Source organism: Bombus affinis, unplaced genomic scaffold (assembly GCF_024516045.1).
Source record: "Bombus affinis isolate iyBomAffi1 unplaced genomic scaffold, iyBomAffi1.2 ctg00000172.1, whole genome shotgun sequence".
NCBI lineage: Eukaryota > Metazoa > Arthropoda > Insecta > Hymenoptera > Apidae > Bombus > Bombus affinis.
In genome coordinates this window covers 133,615-154,671 of record NW_026108885.1, presented here as the reverse complement: position 1 = coordinate 154,671, position 21,057 = coordinate 133,615, and the positions used below count along the sequence as shown (strand labels likewise).

Genomic DNA, 21,057 nt, shown 5'->3' with positions numbered 1-21,057 from the left:
TGGACCAATCGACTCTTTAATCAGTAATCGAAATGAAATCTCAAACGTCCAATTTCCTTTTCGCTATTAAGAAAATCAATTAATTTACATTAATAAGAAAGTTCAACGTTAAAATAAAGTATAACTGAAGAATTCATTTAATCAGACATCATTTAATCTTAACCCTGCAATACTGCATTTATAAACAATCCAATTAACGCTATATTGAAAATTACATATCATTTTATTAACACAACGCTTATTTCCAACAAACGATACGTTGCTAAATAATTTTGATTTCTTCCATGTCAAATAATTATCAGGATCTATCTGCATATTTGAATTAGTATCGTTAGTGACGTTTAATAAAACAGAAGGCGTTAAACACCCTTGTCCAATAGTAATAAATTTAGTAATAAAGCAAATAAAATAAAATAATAAATAAATTGTAAAACAGAAATCTATATATAATCTAAGATTTCTATCTTGCCAACATATTAATATTACAGTTGGTACATTTGTTGCACGAGACAGCTCGGAACGTATAAATAACAACCATTTCTCAACAGTAATAAATACACGCACAACAGCCATCTGTAAATGAAACATTTAAGTGGGGTATAAATTACTCCGTTCTATAGTATTTCAGGGTTAAGGTTTCAATAAAAATTGATTTACAAATAAAAGAAAGATATGCTCGTGTTGCATCGTAGGTACTACGCGGTCGTAAATCCTCTTCGGCGCCATGTAGCCGGGATGAAAGCAGTACCATTGGCGCTACTAATAGCTTGCCTTATTTGGGTGCTGGCGATTGTTTTGTCGATGCCTGCTGCTCTCTTCTCTGACGTGATGGACGTCGACATAACAACTAACTCCAGCATCCACATCTGTAACCCTTTCCCCGTGGAATTAGGCGAGTATCTCACACGCTGAAATATTGGACATTTCTCCGTGTTTTCATTTCACACCCACGAAGTCGTATTAAATTATTTCTCGTTCTGAAACGCAGGGGCAAGCTATAGGAGAGGGGTGGTGCTGTTCAAGTTCCTGGCCTATTACATCATTCCCCTATTCATCATATCAGCATTTTATTTTCAAATTGCACGACACCTTCAACTGTCCACCAGGAACATGCCCTGCGAATTATCTGCAATGCAGCGGCTGGAGCAAATTCGATCACGCAGAAAGGTTGAGTGAATCGATATTATTATGAAATTATACAATTTTCAAGTAAATCTAATTTTGACACAAAAGTTCTATATTTGGTATACAAATATTTGGTATACAGGTATACCAGTGAAAAGGTGTAGAACAGAGATATTGAAATTGCTACCTGTATGATATTTTTATGAAATTACACTGCTTATATATGCAGTCAGCTTGGAAATAAATTTAAATTGTAATAAATTGTTACTTAGACTGTGATGTAAATTGAGTTATAGCTATAAATTATTTACTTTGAAAAAATTTCACGCTCATCATGTACCCGAGTAACAAGGTGCAAGAAGAAGCGGAATTAATTTAGCGCAAATCTCGAGTCGATGGTGCAATTGTTATAAACTATACTTTACTTACGCAATCTTCGATACGATCAATAATAAGATTATGTAATACGACCTTAAGCCAATATACGGTTAAGCATCGATGAAACAAGTCTAGTCCAACAACTAGAAGAAGGCGTTCCATAACTTCCGGGATAGAATGCTAATTATAAATCATTATAGATCGGGATATTCTCTGGCAATATCTTTAGCATGTAATCCAATTTCACTTTCCGTATTGTATTTGAATGAAAAGTGACGGTCGATCATCTTAAAGTACATCGACGTATCAATGACCAATGAAGTTTCTTCAACGAGCCAACTCTACGTCTTCCTCGTTTCTGTTGTATATAAAACAATAATTTATTTGAAAACTTCGTACACAATTTAAGATGAATATCGTTCGCATATTTGATCAAGTCTTTCGACCAATTATTATTTCAATCGAAATGTATTCCTTTTTATGCAACGTGAGTACAATGGCTTGATCTAATACACCAAGTCAGTGTATTAAAATACTCGATAACAGAAAGTCTTTGTTGTCTGATTTAAAAATCACTTCACAGGCGGCTCGATATTCTGATTCACTTCGACTAATTCGATAGAAGGTGGCATCGAAGCGTGTCTAGCGAAGATACGACAGAACCTTCAATAACCACGGTTCTTACTTCTACTTTTCCAATGTTTTCATCCGTCAAATGCATTCAACCGTTCTCTATTCCATTTTGATAACAAAGAGCCATTTCGTAGTAGTAATAACGGTAGCTATGTTTCGTGAAAATAGAGTTTCGAGATTAATACAATTTCATGGAACAATTCGGACAAATAATATAATCGATTGGCCTATAAATACAGCGATGACAAATCACCTCTAGATAACGGCTGAGAATTACGCCTGGACGAGAGATTCGATTTAACTACTATCCGCTGGCAATCCATACCAAGACACGCTGTATGCGAATCAAAATGATCCATTCGCTCGAACGACTACGAGTTATCGCCTCTTTATTTTTCGTAGATGCTAGAACGCCTGCACTCTTCCCAGATTTGTTCCTCGGCTGTGAAAAGACTATTTCTCTTGGCGACGTTTTCTTCCAGCTAATCTCCATTTATCTTTCTGATAAAAAAGACTTCTGCGAAAGAAGTTAAATATCGAACTTGAGAATTTATTTAACGTAATATTTCAAAAGTTGGGGCAAAGGCGTATTATCTAACGACAACGGTGTCGAGACGTTGAAAGCATATTTACAGGATCAATTGAGCGATGACTAAATCTGCTATGGTCGCGGTCGATCTGAGGCAGATACCTGCGAAATCTTATTATAGATATTGTAGTATCGGGAAAAAGGGATAGGATTAGGATAATTTAGATTTGTAAAATTCTCCTAATACTATTTATTTAAGATAAGTAAAAATAACAGAGATTAATTGGACAGAGAACGATAAATGTTCAACTTGAACTAAAACACAAAAGCATTCTATCCCGGAAGTTATGGAACGCCTTCTTCTAGTTGTTGGACTAGACTTGTTTCATCGATGCTTAACCGTATATTGGCTTAAGGTCGTATTACATAATCTTATTATTGATCGTATCGAAGATTGCGTAAGTAAAGTATAGTTTATAACAATTGCACCATCGACTCGAGATTTGCGCTAAATTAATTCCGCTTCTTCTTGCACCTTGTTACTCGGGTACATGATGAGCGTGAAATTTTTTCAAAGTAAATAATTTATAGCTATAACTCAATTTACATCACAGTCTAAGTAACAATTTATTACAATTTAAATTTATTTCCAAGCTGACTGCATATATAAGCAGTGTAATTTCATAAAAATATCATACAGGTAGCAATTTCAATATCTCTGTTCTACACCTTTTCACTGGTATACCTGTATACCAAATATTTGTATACCAAATATAGAACTTTTGTGTCAAAATTAGATTTACTTGAAAATTGTATAATTTCATAATAATATCGATTCACTCAACCTTTCTGCGTGATCGAATTTGCTCCAGCCGCTGCATTGCAGATAATTCGCAGGGCATGTTCCTGGTGGACAGTTGAAGGTGTCGTGCAATTTGAAAATAAAATGCTGATATGATGAATAGGGGAATGATGTAATAGGCCAGGAACTTGAACAGCACCACCCCTCTCCTATAGCTTGCCCCTGCGTTTCAGAACGAGAAATAATTTAATACGACTTCGTGGGTGTGAAATGAAAACACGGAGAAATGTCCAATATTTCAGCTTGTGAGATACTCGCCTAATTCCACGGGGAAAGGGTTACAGATGTGGACGCTGGAGTTAGTTGCTATATCGACGTTCATCACGTGAGAGAAAAGAGCAGCAGGCATCGACAGAACAATCGCCAGCACCCAAATAAGGCAGGCTGTTAGTATCGCTAATGGTATTGCTTTCATTCCGGCTACATGGCGGCGAATAGGATTTACGACCGCGTAGTACCTACGATGCAACACGAGCATATCTTTCTTTTATTCGTAAATCAATTTTTATTGAAACCTTAACCCTGAAATACTATAGAACGGAGTAATTTATACCCCACTTAAATGTTTCATTTACAGAGTGATTTGAGTGGAATAAGACTTTTGTGTTTTAGTTCAAGTTGAACATTTATCGTTCTCTGTCCAATTAATCTCTGTTATTTTTATTTATCTTAAATAAATAGTATTAGGAGAATTTTACAAATCTAAATTATCCTAATCCTGTCCTTTTTTCCGATACTACAATAATGAAACAAACAAATATCTTGTGATGTAGTTATGATATTAGCAAACAATTTTTTAAATATTGTTTTTGTAATGTAAAGAAGGCAGAACCGTACAAAGTATAGAATCAAAACATAATGGACGTAGAAATCGATATTTTTACTGATTTTGATTTTTTGTTACTATCATAGAAAATAATAATTCTTTAAAATTGGTTTACAAACCGGAATCGATATGTAACAGTTTTCGTGCCTCGTTCTGCCTTTTTACGTTTTTACAGTTAATTCAACCAGACACAAAGTTAACACCTAGAACTTTTCGTCAGGTGAGTCCAGCAGCGAGGAAGACCTGACAAATGAAGTTCTTCGCAAAGTGTTCGAGAATCTTCCCGGAACACCCGACTCCGTTGAAACAATCATGAACCGAGTGACTAACAGCAAATTAAATAAGCCTCAATTCGACGCGATTCACGGTAAAAAGATTCAACTGTTGGGTTATGACACCTGTCGCAGAGCTACAGTGGGGTTCATGAAGAATGTTGTTCCCGAAACGAAATGGGATGTAAACTCGAAGTCGTCTCAATCGAATTACTCTGCCTTTCGTCTGGGGATTTATTCGAGGAACGAGCCGAGAATGGCGCATTGTAGAACTGGTTTATGGAAAAGTACTTCGTCTCACGACCAGGAGATTCAAGACAGAATGCTGAGAAGCTTGGACCTCCATTTGGCGAGTAAACAAAGAGATTATACTGCCAAATTGATACTGGGGATTATACTGCCAAATGGATACTCGGGCATTTAAAATGGATACTGACGGGATTTTATTGAATCTCGTCGTTTCTCATTGAAACAATGGTGAAACTTTATGAAATATTTGTACTTTTGCTGATTTTTTAAGATTTGTGGTTAAGACTTTGTCTAAGCTTCCATCAGGGTCTTGAATAGTAAACTGCGAATATTTATTCAAATTCATATTTTTATGGATACTGCTGAAGGAATGCAACCTAAGCAGAAACTTGCTTTACTAAATATTCTAACGACTACTCTATTTTGCGTACTTTATATATTTTTGCATATTACGTACGTTCATAAGTTTCTCACAAATGCATGTTCGCAGTTTACTTGATAATCACTTTTTATCTAGTCAAACTTATTCAAAGCTGTACCTGTTTCTATTGAATCATTCTAGTCATACACACGAGTCATTGAATGTTAATTGCGGAAGTTATGTTAGGCCTACACGGCCTAGAGTCTCCTACCGCTCTCACAGTATTCAGAAGTCCGACAGCTCCTACAGCTCTCAAGGGCCTAGAGCTCCTATAGCTCTTCTTCTCTCATCTAAGAATAATCCTTCTTTTCGTTATCTGTATCTTAATCAACGGCGTTACTACTTTGTGTGATTGTATAAAGTGTTGGAAATATACATTATTATAACTCTGTGACTCCCAGTGTTATACCGCAACAACTACCCCGATTATTCTAACCGAAATACGGGGATCGAACTATTCGTGGTGTTGATTATTCTAATCGTAACGGGAATTTACGATTCCCGTTGACGCGTATTCTAACGACCGCGTCTCCCCGCGATAGCTCGAAAATACAATACACAATTAAAAAACAAACAAACAAAGGAGTTTAAAAGGTATTAATACGACTTAACATTTAGAACGCTGTATAATTTTTTATGTCGATTCCCGCATAGCAAAAGAGAAAAGAAAGAACGCCAGAATGTTCAGCAATGAATGGACTAGATAACTTGTGCCATTTGTATACTTGTATAGAAAATTAATTTGCCCTCTGCCGTACTTAGTTCATCTCAGAATAAATTAGTTCCGTAAGGCTTATTTATTTTTTATTCTATTCACATTTTACGAATCCTCGAGCTTGTTCTGGATAAATAGATTGCTCGGAGATTTCCACGTGATGCCTAATAAAATATTATGCATGTTTATGCGGTCCACGAGATAGAATATAACTCTAAGTGAAACGTAACAGTATATCGACAGAAGCAGGCACCATTCGATATCGATTTTTTTCTTTCTTAATCGCCTCTGTTGATTATTTCTCGCGCTTTCCTTCTTAGAGAAAAATACTTTGCTCGAATGTTTGACATTTCTTAATGAGACCGTAGCACAGTATACCGCTAATTTTGTGCGTAGAAATATACATCTATCGTTCGAACACTCATACACACTCGAAAAATACAATATTCGTTATTTCTTTGTTAACAATGATATCAGGTCCGTTTTATAGTCAAACTTTATATAACGCTACGATATAGTATCTTTCAATTGTACTTTACAGTAATAAAAATCCTAATATCGTCCAAATCTCAAGGCTTACAATCGTTGTGCTAGGAACTAGGCAAACGAAAATACATAAATCTAAAATTCTATCACCTATAAATAGTACAATACTAAAAAAACTGTCTTTCGTGTGTTCGTTGTATATATTATATCAATATTTTGAAATAGAATTTAATACGAAAGACATGTTTCGCATTCCTACAATTTAAAAGATTGCCTGTCTTTCTGAATTTTACGATGTACAATTAAAATATTTCTTGCGATAGTCATCTGCGACATATTAGAGTTAATGTAACATTTGACTTGTATGTGATTATTAAAATTAAACTGCTTAAACATAACGTATAGAGGGCTCCAGCAGCAGGATACTAAATTATTGCCAATGGGAACAGAATCAACGAGGAAAAACATGACAATCGGAGTACATCCCGCGAAGGTAACGGAACTCGACGATAAACAAGTCAAAGTTGAAACGACCTAAGTTTCTCGGGATTCATGAGAAAATTCATGAGAATATTTCAGAAATAAATTTCCAGTATCGATAACGATTATTTGAATTTACATGTCGTTTCTTTCACGCGATCTATCCAATCTATTTATCTAGAATTGACTCCGATATCATCATCTTCCGTCTCATCGAATCTGTATTTCTTAAAGATACCTTAAAGCGATCTACTTATACATATATACGTACTAAAAATATATTCAATCCATACTTGCATGATATTTCAAATCTTCATCCCCTGCCTGAATTCAAAAGCAAAAATATTCCAAGAAGACATCACTGCTGAAAGCTCCAGGGGTTACAAACAAACAGACATCGAATTTTCGACGTGATCGTGGATCTCCGAGCGGTTTCTCAGTGTTGTTGTACGGGAGTGGGTCCGCTGCCAAGATTTCGCCAAGGATCCGGTATGTCGAAATGTGCTGGGACTGTGAGCAGAGCATCGTCCGCGGTTCTGTCCGCGCTACAATTATTCGGCTTCACGCGAATCGTGTTTACGCACTCTATGGGTAACTTGAAGAAGTCCACCTTGTAATTGTAACCCTGGCTGCTGATTCGGATGACGGTATGCAGTGGCACCTCAGCGTAAGGCACCTCTTCCGGTTTTTTATCTGTGAAAACGCCAATGATGCAGCGCAGAATAGCTTGATGAGACACGACCAAGATGTTGTTGGATCTCTGTAATTCAGCAATAACCGGTTCCACGCGGTGCATGGCGTCGATGTAGCTTTCTCCCCATGGATAACGATAGCGCAGCTTATCTTGATCGCGCCATGCAAATTCCTACGCAAAAGCATTGATTTAGAGATCTAGAAGGTATATACGCTATCTATGTACTATATACTAAAGTATATAGACTTTTGCCTAAGTCATGGAATGGTTCGTACATCGAGGTCCTTAAAGCATTAAAACCTAGCTTATGCAAAGTCAGGGAACAATGGCTGATTTTAAACATAAGCTTTAATAAAGTAGACCTGCGATATAATATTCAAATCATGGTATGATTTAAGTTTCGTTATAGTACACGGTTAATAAGTACACATCAACTTCGTATTGTAATTATAATTGTTACGCCGCGCAACACATCTGCACGCCATCCCGCGCGGCTTGCCAACCAACGGTCTACCTGTCGTCCTTCTAACATTCCATAGGCCCAAGGACCCACTATAAAGTTGCAATTCTAGCTGCATTGTTCGCACACATGGTCTAAGCACATCTGTTTGCCAGAAAAGACTTTCTAATTTCAGAAGTGTTTTCGGCCGGTTTTTAGAAAGGTCCTTGGGTTTATTATGTGCTCTTAAGAATAACGAAGAAAGCGGAGATATACCTAACCGAAAATCTGAGTTTCCCTATAAACAATGTCGCCTAGGACCCAAGTTGGTAGGAGGTTTCTTCCTCCTCTCTTCCTTCCTAACATTGGTCCCAACCAATCGACATCGCGGATTATTTCCCTCACTTTACTAACTGAAAATGTAAGCAACGAATCCGCGTTCTTCGTTCAAAGGGCACACCCATACCAAGCTTTCCTCCGCATTCACATTAGAATCAGTTCGCTGTCGAGTGCCGAAGCGTGCAGACGTGCCTCTAGTGCCCAGTGAAGTTCGAAAACAACACGTGTCGCCCAACCGTCGAAAGTGAACACAACGTGCTCCTATCTTCCCAAGTGTTTCCTATCCGCCAGAGAGAAGAAAAGCCTACGCACCTAACCCCAACCCGATCCCTGCCGCATAGCCTCACGACTAGTTATTCATATTGAAATAGCTAGCTCGATGATGGCCCAACAATCACGACCAGGCTCGCCTGTCCAAACCCATCACTACCCCGCGCTACTCCCCCCGTGGCAGAAATTCTGCATATCCCCCCGTGCCAACGACGCCAATAAGGCGAAAAAACGCAAAACCGAACCAGCAGACACAAACTCGAACGGACATCCACCAACGCAAATTAACACCCACAACAGGTTCGCAATTTTGGAATCCACCAACGATGCCATGGAAACCGCAGGCTCACCACTTAACCACCACGCACAGAGACGCCCCCCTCCCCCACCAATATTTATTAACGATATCATCGACATCCAGACAATGACCAAGTCCTTAGAGAGAGATATCTCCAAGGAGGACTATAACCTGAAGATAACCAACAATCAGGTAAAAATTCTGCCTACGAATCCAGAAGCTTACAGGAAGCTCACCAAGACACTCAGGGCCCTGAACGCCAACTTCCACACCTAGCAACTCAAAGAAGAAAGACCTTTTCGGGTGGTGCTACGAAACATCCACCACTCCGCAGACATCGACGAACTAAAAATAGAACTATCGAAACTCGGCCACGAAGTCACCAATGTCAGCAACATAAGGCATAGAGTCACAAAAGACCCGCTATCCCTATTTTTCATTGATTTAAAACAGAAACCAAACAACAAGGAAATCTACAATATCAGTCGCATAATGAACGCCATCGTTAAATTTGAACCACCGCAAACCAAAAAGGAGATAGTCCAATGCAAAAGGTGCCAAAGATATGGGCACACACAGAAATACTGCAACCACACCTTCCGCTGCGTCAAATGTGCAGGTACACACCCCACCGACCAGTGCAGGAAATCACCGGAAACCCCAGCGAAGTGCATCCACTGTCAAGGTGATCATCCTGCCAACTACAAAGGCTGCTCAGCCTACAAAACTCTGTACTCAAGCAAATACCCCAAACTTAGAACAAAAGAGGAAAATTACCAAACACCCAGCTCGCCGAAATCCACCGTTATCCCAATCCCCCCAACCAATCAAACACCCAGCCCTATCAAACTCACCACTCCCTCAAACTCCTATGCCCAAGCGGTACAAGGCACTCAAAATAAACCAAATAGCCACAGGGATCCTCCCCAAAATAGTGCCCCCACCTCACCTAACACAGACAACGTCTCTAGACTTGAAAAGCTAATAGAGAAACAATCAGAGCAAATAAACAATTTGCTATCGCTATTAACAATCATAATGGAAAAATTAATACGCCCAGACACAAAATAAAACCAAGACGCATAGCTCTGTGGAACGCCAATGGTCTAGCGCAACGCAAACTTGAGCTAGAACTCTTCCTAAAACACCAGCTAATCGACATAATGCTCATATCTGAAACCCACTTCACCGACAAAAACTACCTGAACATAAACGGATACAAGTTCTACCATACCCAACACCCCAGCGGAAAGGCCCACGGCGGCACCGGAATCATAATCAAAGCAAACATCAAGCACTACGAACTTCCACCATTCCAGAAAGACTACCTCCAAGCAACAAACGTAGCAATAGAAGACTATCATGGTACAATCACCACCTCAGCTGTATACTGCCCTCCCAGACACTCCATCGCCAAAGAATACTTCGACCACTTCCTGGACACCCTGGGCAACAGATATATAGCCGGAGGAGACTATAACGCTAAACACACCCAATGGGGTAGCAGACTGGTTACAGTAAGAGGCAAAAACCTCCTCAACAGCATAATAACCAACAACCTCAACTACCTTACCACATACGAACCCACACACTGGCCCACCGACACAAACAAAATACCCGATCTCCTTGATTTCTTCATAACCAAAAATATCTCGCCAAGACACGTCCAAATCAATTCCTCGGCCGATCTCTCCTCTGATCATTACCCCGTGATAGTAACAGTCAGTTCAACCATCATCGAGAATACACCTAATGGCTCCATTCATAACCAACACACCAACTGGCAGCTCTTTAGAGAAGTCTTTACCCGCACAACTTCAGCCTCAACCTCACTAAAAACCAATGACGAAATCGAAGCAGCCACGGAATACCTAAATGCGAGCATAATAAACGCTATCCGCGTCTCCACACCGGCAAAAACGTCCATCAGCAATCACGAATACCCCCAGTACATATTAAAAAAAAATAGCAGAAAAACGTAGACTAAGAAGGATATGGCAGACCCATAGAACACCGGAGGACAAACGCAAACTAAATAACGCAACTAGAAAACTATCCAAAACCATAAAGAACTACAATAACGACCGTTTTCACAAATATCTCGCCAGCCTGTCCCCCACAGCCGACTCAAACTACTCACTATGGAAAGCCTCCAGGAAACTCACGCGCCCCCCCACAAATAATACCTCCAATCCGCCGCCCGCAGGGTGGATGGGCGCGTAGCCCTATAGAAAAAGCCAACATATTTGCTGAACACCTGACTGAAGTATTCCAACCCCATTCCTCCATAGCTGCAGCAGACGTCACCGAATACCTGCACACTCCCTTCCAAATGTCCCCTCCTATTCAACCCTTCACTTCTGCAGAGATCATAGAAGCAATCAGTCGCCTAAACCCCAAGAAAGCAGCAGGTCACGACCTAATAGGAAATAAAGCAATCAAGGAACTCCCCATAAAAGGGATCGCACTCATCGCATCAATCTTCAACGCCATCCTCCGCCTAGAACACTTTCCTAAGGCGTGGAAAATCTCACTAATCACCCTCATCCCCAAACCCGGTAAACCAATATATGAAGCCAGCTCCTATCGCCCAATCAGTCTCTTACCTACCCTGTCTAAACTATTCGAGAGGATGCTCACGAATCGTCTCCTTCCACTCCTAGAAGAATTGAAAACTCTCCCAGATCACCAATTCGGCTTCCGAAAACAACACTCAACAGTAGAGCAAATCCACCGCATAACCCACATGATCAGCCAAACCCTTGAAAAGAAAATATACTGCTCAGCCGTATTCCTAGACATCCAACAGGCATTCGATAAAGTATGGCATGAAGGGCTACTCTACAAGCTTAAAAAAATCCTACCCCACCCATACTACTCCATCTTAAAATCCTACCTTACCAACAGACAATTCATAGTTAAATGTCTAGGCGCCACTTCCGTAACATTCCCAATAGAATCCGGCATACCGCAAGGTAGTGTCCTCGGACCCCTACTATTCTCCATCTACACTGCCGACTTACCCATATCAAACGAGGTAACAATAGCAACATTTGCCGACGACACAGCACTATTAGCTACCCACGCAGACCCGGCAATTGCCTCATACACTCTCCAGCGAAGTCTCGACTCCATGGAAAAGTGGTTCCAAAAATGGGGTTTTAAAATAAACGAAAAAGATCCTCCCATGTAACCTTCACGCTCCGAAAACAAACCTGCCCCCAGGTTACCATTAACAACACAATAATCCCAAGCAAGGACTCCGTAAGATACCTGGGCATGACCCTGGACAGGAGGCTAACTTGGAAAGAACATATCTCGGAAAAAACAAAGCAACTAAAGGAAAAACTAAGAAAATTCTATTGGCTCACGGGCCGACGCTCCAAACTAAACATACAGAACAAAATAACCCTCTACAAAGCCGTAATAAAACCTGTCTGGACCTACGGAATCCAACTATGGGGAACAGCAAGTAACTCCAACATTGAAATACTCCAACGCTTCCAATCGAAAACGCTAAGATCCCTATTAAATGCACCCTGGTATGTTACCAACGAAACAATCCACCGAGACCTCAAGATACGAAATACACAAGTCCAGAAGCAGATATAGCACAAGAGTCAACAACCACCACAACCCACTAGTCACCCAACTACTGGACACGACGGACCAGATCCGCAGACTAAAAAGAAAATACCCACTAGATTAAACCCTTAGTCCTACTAGAATCAACAATATAAAGCTATTATAATCCATGTCATTGTATCACGCCAAATTAAGTTACTGAAAATTCTCAACGAGAATTGATTGTAAATATTCTAATAAATAAAAAAAAAAAAAAAAAAAAAAAATTCACATTAGAATAAAACTTTAGAGTTTGATCGTCTCTCACGGTGCCTAGAGTTCCTACATTTCCTACAACTCTCACCGTTCCTGTATCTTTCTGAGTTCCTTCATCATTTCTCAAGGTGCCTACACGGCCTAGAGTCTTCTAAGGCTCTCACTTATCCAGAACTCCGACAGTTCCTATAACTCTCAAGGGCCTAGAGCGCCTAAAGCTCTCCTTCTCTCATTCAAGACTAACTCTTCTCTCGTTATCTGTATCTTAATCAACGGCGTTACTACTTTGTGTGATTGTATAAAGTGTTGGAAATATACATTATTATAACTCTGACTTCCAGTGTTATACCGCATCAACCACCCCGATTATCCTAACCGAAATACGGGGATCGAACTATTCGTGGTGTCGATTATTCTAATCGTAACGGGAATTTACGACTCTCGTTGACGCGTATTCTAACGACCGCGTCTCCCCGCGATAGCTCGATTAAACATGGTCCTTCGAGCCGGATACTGTGTCAAGTGAAAAGTGCACGCCAGTGACACCCACTCTCATACAGTGCCACGTGAATCCAACACAACCAGCAGCGGAAGCGTTACCACCCCAGCGAGGTCAGTAACGTAAAGGGTCGTCACCTTTGAAGAGGTATAATTCGGTGGTTGAAACGCAACCACACAGCCTCCTGCCACAAAGTGGACAATCGCCAACAGAAGTAAGTTCAAACGATTTCATTATCAATTACATAAAAAATAATGGCAACCGGAAACGAACTTGCCGTCTTGCGTCGACGCCGGAGCTACTATATCGCCCAGTTTACACGCCTCGAAAAAAAACTCGACGACATTGAACAATCAGGCTGTTCGGAAGAGATCGACTTGCTTCAAATTAAAGAACGTCTAGAAACCGTCGAGAAGGAACTCCGTGCATTACAACACCAGATCGTAACTTTAGACGAGGGAGAGATCGCGCGCGGCAGTGAGCTAGCGGAAGAATACGAAAGACTGCAACTCCGAGTAGCCAAACAATTAATCAATACACGACGAAGTATACCGTCACAATCGACAAGCGGCGAATCAGCCGTCGGCCGCGAGTCCGCGTCGCTTAAACTCCCGGAAGAACAAACGCGCGGTCTCGAGATCAGAGAACAGTATAACGATATATGCGATCGGCTAAGACGTAACCAACGTACAGCACGACAACCCCGGTCATCGAGACCGGCACACAATGGATCAGCCACTGGTATCAAATTGCCGCGAAATGCTTTGAATCAGCCAACCTCTCACGATCCACTGGACCGGAAGGAAGTGAATCCCATCCAGGACAACAAGGATCAACCTCCGCCGACGGAAACCATCGCAGTAACTCGAATGGCGATCCCGTCGCACACCACGCGGAGCTCAGCGCGTGACACTCATAACGTGTCACCCACACGCGATCTGACGACAACCACGTTCCCATCGTCAGCATCGCAACCATCTGATTCAACGCCACAAAACGTCTTGAATCAGTCCATCACTCGAGATTCTCTGGATCGGACAAAGCTGAATCCCGTCCAAGACGACAACGGTCGTACTTCGCCGACGGAAATCATCGCACCAGCTCAAATGGCGATCCCGTCGCATACCACGCGGAGCTCACCGCGTGATACTCACAACATGTCAACTGTCCGCGATCTGACGACCACGTTCGCAGCGTCAGCATCGCAATCATCTGATTCGACGTTACACAACGTCTTGAATCAATCAATCGCTCGAGACCCTCTGGACCGGAAGGGACCGACTCTCATCCAAGACAACAACGGTCGTATTCCGCCAACGGAAACCATCGCATCCACTCAAACGGCGATTTCGTCGCATACCACGCTGAGCTTACCGCGTGACACTCATAACGTGTCACCCACACGCGATCTGACGACAACCACGTTCCCATCGTCAGCATCGCAACCATCTGATTCAACTACACAAGATGTCTCGAATCAGCCGAATGCTCCAGATCTGCAAGACAGGAAGGAACTGAATCACGTCCAGGACAAAAACAGTTATACTCCGCCGACGGAGAACACCACTTTACATGTTACACCTGACATGGACATCATATCGGAGAGTCTTTCTCCACGACCTAACGCGAAGAATTCTCCATCGCCACGGCGGCGAGGAGCCACGCCTGCGAGTAACCCAAATCGGGATCATCTCCACGTTATTACCACTATGACTAATCATTTAATTGTTAGTAGTTTTCAGAACGCGCCAGCTGATTTCAACACTTGTCCACTAAGCCCACAGAGCACTACGTGGGACAAATCTCTGATTCTGTCTCTTGCGGATTGTTGGGCCACGCCGGTACAGCTACCAGCCATCAGCGAGAAGGCGCGATCCGGATGGGTCTACGGGGGGAGCCTCGTCCCTCAATCAACCATGACCTCCTCCACGCTTCCTCAGCCGAAACAGCAACGAGGATGTCCAAATGACATGCAATACTTTCACGAATCTGATGTTGCAGAGATACCATACAAGAAAGGCGAAATCTGCTCCAGGTCTTACCACGATACAATCCACGACATGTGGGACAAGATAGCACAATTGGGGCAGATCATCGGGGGGAGCTCAGTCCCCCAATCAAACACACAACTCTGCGGCGTGTTCGAATCTATACCATGCATCACCGGAGTTTCATTCAACGACACCTCCTGGGGCAAACTATTCAAGGACACCTCATGGGTCGAGGTGTTCCACGATACTGCATGGGCCGAACCGTTTCACGATACATCCTGGATCGTGAACTTCAACGGCCCCTTAACGCAACGGCGAACCAGACACCAGGACAGACGGGTGTCCTCTACGCAACGGCTTTTCGGTCGTATCATCGAGCTTACCCTGGCGACGACGGCCTCATCAAGGCAACTACGAACATCGAAGAAGGCAGATGAAAAGCGCATCTCCATACAGATATGATCTACCATTGGGAAATCGGCGAGATGTATAACGACACCTCCAGGTCTGAGGTGTCCTACAATACTTCGTAAGCCGAGCTCTTCACGACATTTCTGGATCCGTGAACTTCAGTGGCAACTTTCTTGGCAATGCCAAGAACCACGGCGGTCCAGACTACAAGGCAGTCAACGGTCCTTCGACGCAGCGACGAAGCAGTCTCCAGGACAGACAAATATCCTCAGCGCACCGGCCTTCCAGCCGTATCATCAAATTCCTCTTGGCGACCACTACATCCTCTGGACGGCCACAGTACACAGGGCAGCAACAATCAACAAGGAGGCGGATAGAAGATTTAATCAATTTTATCTCTACAGGTTTTTGATCGGTGCCCTCTCAACGGGGGGAGGATGTTACGCCGTGCAACACATCTGCACGCCATCGCGCGCGGCTTGCCAACCAACGGTCTACCTGTCGTCCTTCTAACACTCCATAGGCCCAAGGACCCACTATAAAGTTGCAATTCTAGCTGCATTGTTCGCACACAAGGTCTAAGCACATCTGTTTGCCAGAAAAGACTTTCTAATTCCAGAAGTGTTTTCGGCCGGTTTTTAGAAAGGTCCTTGGGTTTATTATGTGCTCTTAAGAATAACGAAGAAAGCGGAGATATACCTAACCGAAAATCTGAGTTTCCCTATAAACAATGTCGCCTAGGACCCAAGTTGGTAGGAGGTTTCTTCCTCCTCTCTTCCTTCCTAACATTGGTCCCAACCAATCGACATCGCGGATTATTTCCCTCACTTTACTAACTGAAAATGTAAGCAACGAATCCGCGTTCTTCGTTCAAAGGGCACACCCATACCAAGCTTTCCTCCGCATTCACATTAGAATAAAACTTTAGAGTTTGATCGTCTCTCACGGTGCCTAGGGTTCCTGCATTTCCTACAACTCTCACCGTTCCTGTATCTTTCTGAGTTCCTTCATCATTTCTCAAGGTGCCTACACGGCCTAGAGTCTTCTAAGGCTCTCACTTATCCAGAACTCCGACAGTTCCTATAACTCTCAAGGGCCTAGAGCGCCTAAAGCTCTCCTTCTCTCATTCAAGACTAACTCTTCTCTCGTTATCTGTATCTTAATCAACGGCGTTACTACTTTGTGTGATTGTATAAAGTGTTGGAAATATACATTATTATAACTCTGACTTCCAGTGTTATACCGCATCAACCACCCCGATTATCCTAACCGAAATACGGGGATCGAACTATTCGTGGTGTCGATTAATCCAATCGTAACGGGAATTTACGACTCTCGTTGACGCGTATTCTAACGACCGCGTCTCCCCGCGATAGCTCGATTAAACAATAATATTCATTTATCCATGTTCTAAAACTTCGTTCAGATTAATCAGACTGATTGAGTTCGATCTAGCAACGTGAAACATTGTGATTATATTCTATCTGCTATGTACTTGACTGGGAATATTTCTTTGAACTTCAACGCTCATTCTCATTAGTCAAGCAAATATTTCGTGGATGTAAATGGATAAATTTGCATACAACTGAATTTTAATCAGTTACAGACTGTTAGCGCAGACGTTAAGTCACTCGATACTTTTCCCCAGTGGCCAAGTATTCAATGCTTGAGTCATCCGTGAAGATTTATGTTATTATTCATTTTCCAAGATACGATTGAAAGTTGTTCGCTTAGAGAATTAAATTGACAAACCTAGTAGATAATAAATATTCCATATCTAGGATCCCAAACTTATTGAAATACAAATTATAACTGCATTAACTAATCAATCACTGGGAAAATTTTGATCAAATACTAATGTTAAATGTGTCAATTATAGTACCATGTTTCTAACATAATACTGATACAATTAGATTAATTCAAAAAGCTTATACCCTATAAACCCTATATACTCTATATACCCAAAAAGCTTATACCGTTATACCCTATAACCTACAATGATAACTGTTACAGCTATCTACCATTTACTACACAAATAAATTAAAGCTCTTAGAGCTAGGGATTGATAAATTCAACCGATTGAAGGCTCGTTTAAATACAGCCAGAAGATTAGGCAAGTAGTAAGTGAAACCGAATTTACACATTTTTCGATGAATCATCCTTAAAAGTATAAATTATCTTCACTCGCTATTTCACTTTGGTCAACAACACCTTAAACGTAATTCAATGCAAGCAGTGACGAAATTTCGAGGAGGAAGACGCGTTTGATCTGAAATTACCTGCGGATAATGCTCCTGCATGTCTTCATAAGACAGCCCCTCACAGATACCGGCGTGGAGTTCGTTGAGTGCTGTCACGTGTTCTTGGGGCGATTCCACGCCACGAGCAGTCGCGATAGTCCTTCGAAGGCGACTAGTTAGCACGCGCAGGTCGGGAATACGCATAGCGTTGAACTTGGTGGCCAACGCTTGTGCATATCTCTCGCCACGTGCGCTTAAAACTGCGTCACCACCAACCTTACCCAATACGTTGTACTCGCTTTCGCCGTGCTGTAATCAAAAGAGAGAGGGAGAGCTTTAGTTTTACCAAATCGTAGAATATTCTGATTACGTTCAAAAAGAGAGGCGTAGCAATGATAAGATTACGATCAGGCGAGAAGAAATTACTTTTGGAACCAAACCCTGATAAGATAGCAAGATTTTAAAAATACAATATGTATGTTTTTACGTATGCGTATACGTATACGTATGCTTTTAAAACATGTTGTGTGTAAACAATTGAGGACTCGTCATGCTAAATGAAGTGCTCAGTTATGTATGTTAATCTTTTTAATAATTGCAAGCGCCACGACCTGGCTCAATTGTCCTTGACTCAGCTTGTAATCTAAGAACAAACACGTTTCTTCATTATCGTTATCATTATCACTTGTCGAAAAATTCTTATAATTAAGACTAAAGACGCTAAGGCTGAGCTTCTAGGATTAGAACATTTGAGATGGGGATTAAACGATGACAAATGTAAAATTTGATGGATTACCAACCCGAGAGAAATAAAGAGTATGCGGCTCAACAGTGACGCTTCCAAGATATCCAAGGACATTTGTCTCCACATCGCCAGACACGATGCAGGACTCGATATCCATGCTGCCGGTGTCGATACGGATTCGTGGATACGTCTTCTCATCCATTGGCTCGTAAGATCGAATGTAATGAGCTATCTTCAATCGTAGATCTTCTTCGGCTGTTATTGAATCCATGCCAACATAGCAAGCGCTGTACCGCAATATCTCCTTGTAATTTCGCTCCAGTACAACCGGATCGTCGTAGACGCACTCGATAATGAGGACGCGATAACCGCTGCCCGGAAAAATAGTCGAAGACCTCGGCGCGCTGCGCTCGCATCACCAACGTGGCGTCCAGGATCTTCAAACAGGAAAATTCTTAAATGCAACTAACTGTGACGACTCGCAAACTCAAATTTCAGTATATTTCTTCCTACGCATTTTATTTAAATAGACATTAGACTATATCGATTTTCAATTGTCTTTCTTTGTATTGTATATTTGGAGAGATTGCTGCAACAAGGAGGTAGCTTTCCAATAATTTGTGTAAACCAGCAGAATGCAAGTCAAAATTAACCAAAACTATATCATATTTTGACACGTGCTATAAATTCATGATCTAAGCTAATATTTGTATTATTTAAACACATTTGAATATGAAACCTATACTTTTGTTTTTCTCTCCCGATAAATGCAATTTAAATACTGAAAGTGTCTTCATGTTGCTACAGGCCCTTCGTCAAAATTAATTATCGCTTTGTTCAATTAAGAACACCGCCGGCCATAAATATTAGGGCACATATTGATATTTAATACGAATGGAGTGCTTTCGTTTCTAGTAATTTCGTTATAAATCTGTTATTTCATTCGCGGCATATGTACTTTGTAATGTAAGATATAGCAGATAAAGAAAAGTGTCAAAGTGTTCCAATCGATGCTTATAACGTGTAGATGTCCTAATAATTATGGCGAGTAATTTATATATGAATTTACATGTTGGTTTCTCTTATTGTTAACATATATATCAAGACCACATAGAAAGAATACGATAAATTAGAATAAATAGGAATATTTCAATATGATATAATTTGGAAGGAAAAATGCACCGTTAATTTCAGAATTAAATAATTAGTTTCCTATAATATCTAAGATACGTTTCCACATAGAATTTAAAATTTAACGTGAAGACACGTTTTACCGTTGTAGTCTTCATATTGAATTCGTGTCATATTTGTTCAATTCTCGACTATTTCTAAAGCGCATAATATCGAGAAAATAACGAGCCGATCTTAAGCTACTTTCAACACCATGAACTATTGCGGTTTCTATCGTGGAACGTTGGTACATGTTGTTAAAAATATTAAGCAAGGTAAAACTCGTACGACGATATTCGGTTCGGTCGGAGAAAGGTAGACCGGCTTGACTAGCCTCGGTTTAATCGCGTCGTCCACCGTTAGCGCGATCTATGTATAAATACGACCCTTGACCGTTCTAATATTCTAATCTATTCTTGCAGCTCCGGTTACATAATAACAAAAAAAACACGTGTTTCTTCTTCCGGTCGGATTCTTCAAATGCGCAACGATTAAAATTCTTTCTTAACTTTGTTCTATTATTTTCGATCAAATGCAATCGCGCGTGCTTGCATTCGTTTCGACATTGAATCTTTCTCAACTTTTTTCGATTACTCTCAATCAAGCATAACCGAGCGTATTCTCGTTCTCGTGTTGATACCGAATCTTTCTCAACTATTTTCAATTATTTTCAATCAAATACAATCGCGTGTGTTGTTGTTCTCGATTCGATACTGAAATCTCTTGAACTTTTGCGATTATTTTCGATCGAATGCAACGGCACGCGTTCTCCTTTCGATACTGAATTTATCTCCAGATTCTATTCAATTTCACATCTTTACTAGACGTTTGTCACGCGTCTAATTGATGCTTACAGCTACGGAATTTCCGCCTGCGAGCCATGTAGCGCACTCGTGCATCGCGTCTCGTTGGGCCAGAGCTCTCAACGCTGCGTTTGTAACCCCAAACTCTTTTGCCCTGACGTCACCTTAGGCGACCACTTCTAAACATTCTCCAGACAGCCGATACTTGAACATTACACATGGCGACCTTGGCGACAATGTATATTGCCGGAGTACCTGAGGGTTCATCTATGTCCTAACGATCCTTCCACCGAATGTTCTAGAAGCGTAGCAATAGTCAGTACGCCTACAGGGTAGTGGGGA

The 21,057-nt window shown here is 41.2% G+C and overlaps 2 protein-coding genes across 2 annotated transcripts in view; both read right to left on the bottom strand.

Annotated features, from left to right (window-relative positions):
* The window catches only part of LOC126927621 (6-phosphofructo-2-kinase/fructose-2,6-bisphosphatase-like), a 135,772-nt gene extending 114,928 nt beyond the window's left edge, over nucleotides 1-20,844 (bottom strand). Inside the window, exon 1 of the mRNA XM_050743671.1 lies at nucleotides 20,767-20,844. The gene's annotated coding sequence lies outside the window, so the exon portion shown is untranslated. The remainder of the gene's footprint in view (nucleotides 1-20,766) is intronic.
* Nucleotides 7,413-14,514, bottom strand: LOC126927617 (6-phosphofructo-2-kinase/fructose-2,6-bisphosphatase 4-like). Its single transcript, XM_050743666.1, has 3 exons — nucleotides 14,510-14,514; nucleotides 7,903-8,032; nucleotides 7,413-7,841 (listed from the first exon to the last, which is right to left on the bottom strand). The coding sequence occupies exons 1-3, from the start codon at nucleotides 14,512-14,514 to the stop codon at nucleotides 7,413-7,415; spliced, it is 564 nt and encodes a 187-aa protein (XP_050599623.1).
* Nucleotides 20,845-21,057: the final 213 nt, after the last annotated feature.

Bases quoted from the DNA above. Each gene is read 5' to 3' on its own strand.
- LOC126927617 (XM_050743666.1), bottom strand. The intron at 7,842-7,902 runs GTATATAGTACA...GCTTTTGCGTAG, and splicing joins GCAAAAGTCTATATACTTTA to GAATTTGCATGGCGCGATCA.